The sequence below is a fragment of the Helianthus annuus genome, chromosome 10 (genome assembly GCF_002127325.2).
Source record: "Helianthus annuus cultivar XRQ/B chromosome 10, HanXRQr2.0-SUNRISE, whole genome shotgun sequence".
Taxonomy (NCBI): domain Eukaryota; kingdom Viridiplantae; phylum Streptophyta; class Magnoliopsida; order Asterales; family Asteraceae; genus Helianthus; species Helianthus annuus.
The window spans coordinates 108,155,456-108,159,794 of record NC_035442.2 but is presented as its reverse complement, the minus strand read 5'-3'; the positions used below and the strand labels follow the sequence as shown (position 1 = coordinate 108,159,794).

Sequence of the window (4,339 nt, the reverse complement as noted above, 5' to 3'; positions counted from 1 at the left end):
TTAACGCGCCGTTTTTTCGAAGTTTTTTAATGCGCCGTTTTTTTGAAGTTTTTTAACGCGCCGTTTTTCCGAAGTTTTTTAACGCGCCATTTTTTACGCGTTTTTACGCGCCGTTTTTTCAAGCGTCGTTTTTTTAAAACGCGCCGTTTTTTTACACGCCGTTTTAAACGCGCCGTTCTTTTCATTTTTTTAACGCGCCATTTTTGTACACTTTTTACGTTTTGCGTTAAAAATTTAAACTTTTTACGTTTTACGTAAAATTTTTACGTTTTACGTAAAACTTTTTACGTTTTACGAAAAACTTTTTACGTTTTACGTTTTACATAAAACTTTTTACGTTTTACGTAAAAATTTTTACATTTTACGTTAAAAATTTAAACTTTTTACGTTTTACGTAAAAGTTTTTATGTTTTATGTTAAAATTTTTACGTTTTACGTTAAACTTTTTACGTTTTACGTAAAACTTTTTACGTCTTACGTTTTACGTAAAACTTTTTACGTTTTACGTTAAAAAGTTTACGGTTTACGTTTTTACGTTTTACATTTTACGTTTTTACGAAAAACTTTTTACGTTTTTTCGGTTTACGTTTTTACGTTTTTACGAAAAACTTTTTACGTTTTACGAAAAACTTTTTACGTTTTACGAAAAACTTTTTTACGTTAAAAAGTTTACGGTTTAGTTAAAAAGTTTACGGTTTAACTTTTTTTTTTTACAAAAACTTTTTTACGTTTTTACGTTTTACGTTAAACTTTTTTACGTTTTTACGTAAAACTTTTTACGTTTTTACGTAAAACTTTTTACGTTAAAAAGTTTACGGTTTACGTTTTTACGTTTTGCGTTTTTACGAAAAACTTTTTACGTTTTTTACGGTTTACGTTTTTACATTTTTACGAAAAACTTTTTACGTTTTACGAAAAACTTTTTTACGTTAAAAAGTTTACGGTTTACGTTAAAAAGTTTACGGTTTAACTTTTTTTTTTTTACAAAAACTTTTTTACGTTTTTACGTTTTACGTTAAACTTTTTACGTTTTTACGTTTTACGTTAAAATTTTTACGTTTTACGTTAAACTTTTTACGTTTTACGTTTTACATTAAACTTTTTACGTTTTACGTTAAACTTTTTATGTTTTACGTTTTTACGTTTTACGTTTTATGTTAAACTATTTACGTTTTACGTTTTTTACGGAAAACGGACAGAGTTTCCTCTGTTTTTGGAGTAAGCCGACTACTCAAGTTGTCATTATCTTTTCAAAACTCAACAATATAAACACAATATATAAAATTTCTATCAAAATGCCAAACGTAACAAGTAACTAATGTATCGGTTCGAGCTCGGTGCGCGTTAACTAAATAAATTCTAAACTAACCTAATAATAACTCGCTACCGAACCGCAAGACCCGAACCGAGACGGAGCCGAAGCTTGACCCGAACAACTCTGAATCTGACCCGGTTTGACTGAGCCGCCGACCTGAAGCTTCCGAACCAGGTTGAACCAAACTCGCACCCACTGACCCGAAACTCGACCCACGGCTGACCCGAACCGGTCAAAATCATTATGTGAGGCTCTCTTCTTTTGAACAATGAGTTTTCTTCCCCATGAGCTGTTTTCCCACTTGCTCTTGACATCTGCAAACAAAATAAAACTCGGTCATCAAAACAGCAGCAAGCATAGCTTCACTAGTACCAACCATTTCACTAATAATAATACCAGCAGCCTCCATAGTAGCAATAAGAGTTTTCTTGTTTGGAACTCTTTTGATGGCGATTTTGATGTCTGTGAGAGTGAGCCTCTTAAAGTTCATTTGACCTCTCACCATGTCAGGAACATCAATAAGAGCCTGCCAATCAAAAAATAAACATTCAAAACAGCCTACATTGTTTTCACTACATATTAATTTCTTACGGACCCTAAACCTGCCCAACTTTAATCCAAAACTACATGAACTACAACTTTTTTCCCTGATATGCCCTTTTCACAGATAATTCAAGATTCAGACAACCTACTCACTAAGCGATTACAATTTAAGAGCGGAAAAGGAAAACAAACAACCATTAGAGCACTGACACCCCTTAGTTATATTCAAACCAACCAACCAAAAAGAGCGATTCAGCTAGTAGTTTTGACAGTTAGCAACCTAAGAGATTTTAATATCATTTCAAAAAAAAACTTTAATACAATCTAACAATTTTGAATAGAAAATAAAGATGTTGAAACCACAAATCCAACTGATTTAGGGTTTAAGATTTGGTATAAACCTGAACCAAACTCAAAACTGAGCACCAAAATTGAGATGGACTGACCATTACCTGAACTGGCACTCGAATCGAGCACCACCGCCATCTCTTCCACCACCGCCGCCGTGAGCGGCGGCGCCGCCTTGAACTGCCGGCGATACACCTCCGTTGCATCATCATCTTCGACCTCTCTCCTTCTGTCTCTCTCTCTCTGATCTATCCGTCTCCCTATACTTTGATGAAGATGATGAAGAATTTCTTCATCAGGGATGAGTTTTCAAAAAGTGAGGAGAGATACAAAGATCTGATATTTTAAAAGGTAGTGGTTCCGATGGGGTGCTCGGCAGCGGTCAACGGTGGTGCACCGCCCACAGCCGCCCAAAGTGGTGGTCGGTCCACCGCCACTGAAGAGGGGTGTGGGTGGTGGTTGTGGCTAGAAACAAGGGAACGAGGGGTGTTGGGGTTTTGCAGGTTGTGTCTCTCAAATAATGAATATGATTTTGAATTTTTAAGAAGAAAGATGAAAGAGAAGAAAGAGGAGAGAGGAGAGAATCTCTGGTACCATTAATGAAGGGAGAGAAAGATTAGACATTTGGGAGTAAATGACCAAAACACCCTTTTTGTTGTTGTAATCTGATTGGTGGAGAGTGGTTTTCACGGTTCTTACAACTGGAGGTGGTTTCTATTTTAGCGGCTCCCTATATATATATATATCTATATATAGGGAAAGGATGTATAGAAAACCCACTTTAATTTAGAAAACCCGGGAAACTCAAAGTTCCCGATGTTTTTTTGTTTTGAAAAAAGTTACACATGTTATATACATGTTTTTAAGGGTTTTGGGCAAAAAAAAAAATCAAAAAAGCGTCGAGTAGATATTTTTTAAAAAAATAAACAAGTTTTGGTGTAACACATGTTACATTCATCTGACATATTTGTAACATGTGTTACACCAAAACTTGTTTATTTTTTTTTTTAAAAATCTACTCTGCGCTTTTTTTGATTTTTTTTCCCAAAACCCTTAGAAACATGTATATATCATGTGTAATTTTTTTCAAGAAAAAAAAAAACATCGGGAGCTTTGAGTTTCCCGGGTTTTCTAAATTAAAGTGGGTTTTCTATAGATACTTACATTATATATATAGGGGAAGGATGTATAGAAAACCCACTTTAATTTAGAAAACCCGGGAAACTCAAAGCTCCCGATGTTTTTTTGTTTTGAAAAATTTACACATGTTATATGCATGTTGTTAAGGGTTTTGGGCAAAAAAAAAAAAATCAAAAAAGCGCCGAGTAGATATATATAATAGAGCATGAGATTAGCTACAGGAACTTAATACTTTTTTTTATCTTTATTTGTTTTATATTTTTGTCTTTTTGTGAACTTTACCTCTTCAATTTTCAACATTGATGGTTATATGCTCTCAACTTTTTTAAAGTTTTGTAAAATTTAATTTTAACCCCTTCGAGTTTTATATGTTTATTTTTATGTTCGTGTCGGTATAAATTTATGTTGGTTTATTTTCTAACGTAATTTTTTCGAAAGTGATTCCTATCAAATGTAACACGTTTTCGTGCTTACTTTTATGAACGTTTTCAATTGGTCTACATTTTGACGTATATTTTGTTCGAAACAAGTGTGGTTAAATATAATATGTTTTTATAGATGGTATGTTAAATATAACACGCTTTTGTGTTTATTTTTATGGACGCTTTCAGTTAGTTTACGTTTTGATGGTTATGTACCAGTCGGTATAAATTTAAGTTAATTTACGTTTTGACATAACTTTTTTTTTCGAAAATGTCATATCAAATATAGTATGTTCTCGTGCTTATTTTTATGAACGTTTTTAGTTGGTATATGTTTTCACATAAAGTTTGTTTGGAAATGAATCATGTCAAATATAATACGTTACCATTAGGCGGTATAAATTCGAGTTACTTTGCGTTTCATGAGTTATGTCAAATATAACATGTTTCTATACTTTATTTTATGGATGTTTTCAACTGGCTTCCGTTTTAATCGATAAGCAAGTACATAAAATTTAGTATGCTCAAAGTATCTTAAAATCAATTCTAGTTTACTATAACGATAATTAAC

The 4,339-nt window shown here is 32.9% G+C and overlaps 1 protein-coding gene across 1 annotated transcript; it reads right to left on the bottom strand.

Moving 5' to 3' along the window:
• Window positions 1–1,306: 1,306 nt before the first annotated feature.
• Window positions 1,307–1,838, bottom strand: LOC110882012 (60S ribosomal protein L14-2-like). Its single transcript, XM_022130122.2, has 2 exons — window positions 1,712–1,838; window positions 1,307–1,629 (listed from the first exon to the last, which is right to left on the bottom strand). Exons 1-2 carry the CDS (start codon window positions 1,818–1,820, stop codon window positions 1,370–1,372), a joined length of 369 nt encoding a protein of 122 aa, XP_021985814.1. The 5' UTR covers window positions 1,821–1,838; the 3' UTR covers window positions 1,307–1,369.
• Between the last annotated feature and the right edge of the window lie 2,501 nt (window positions 1,839–4,339).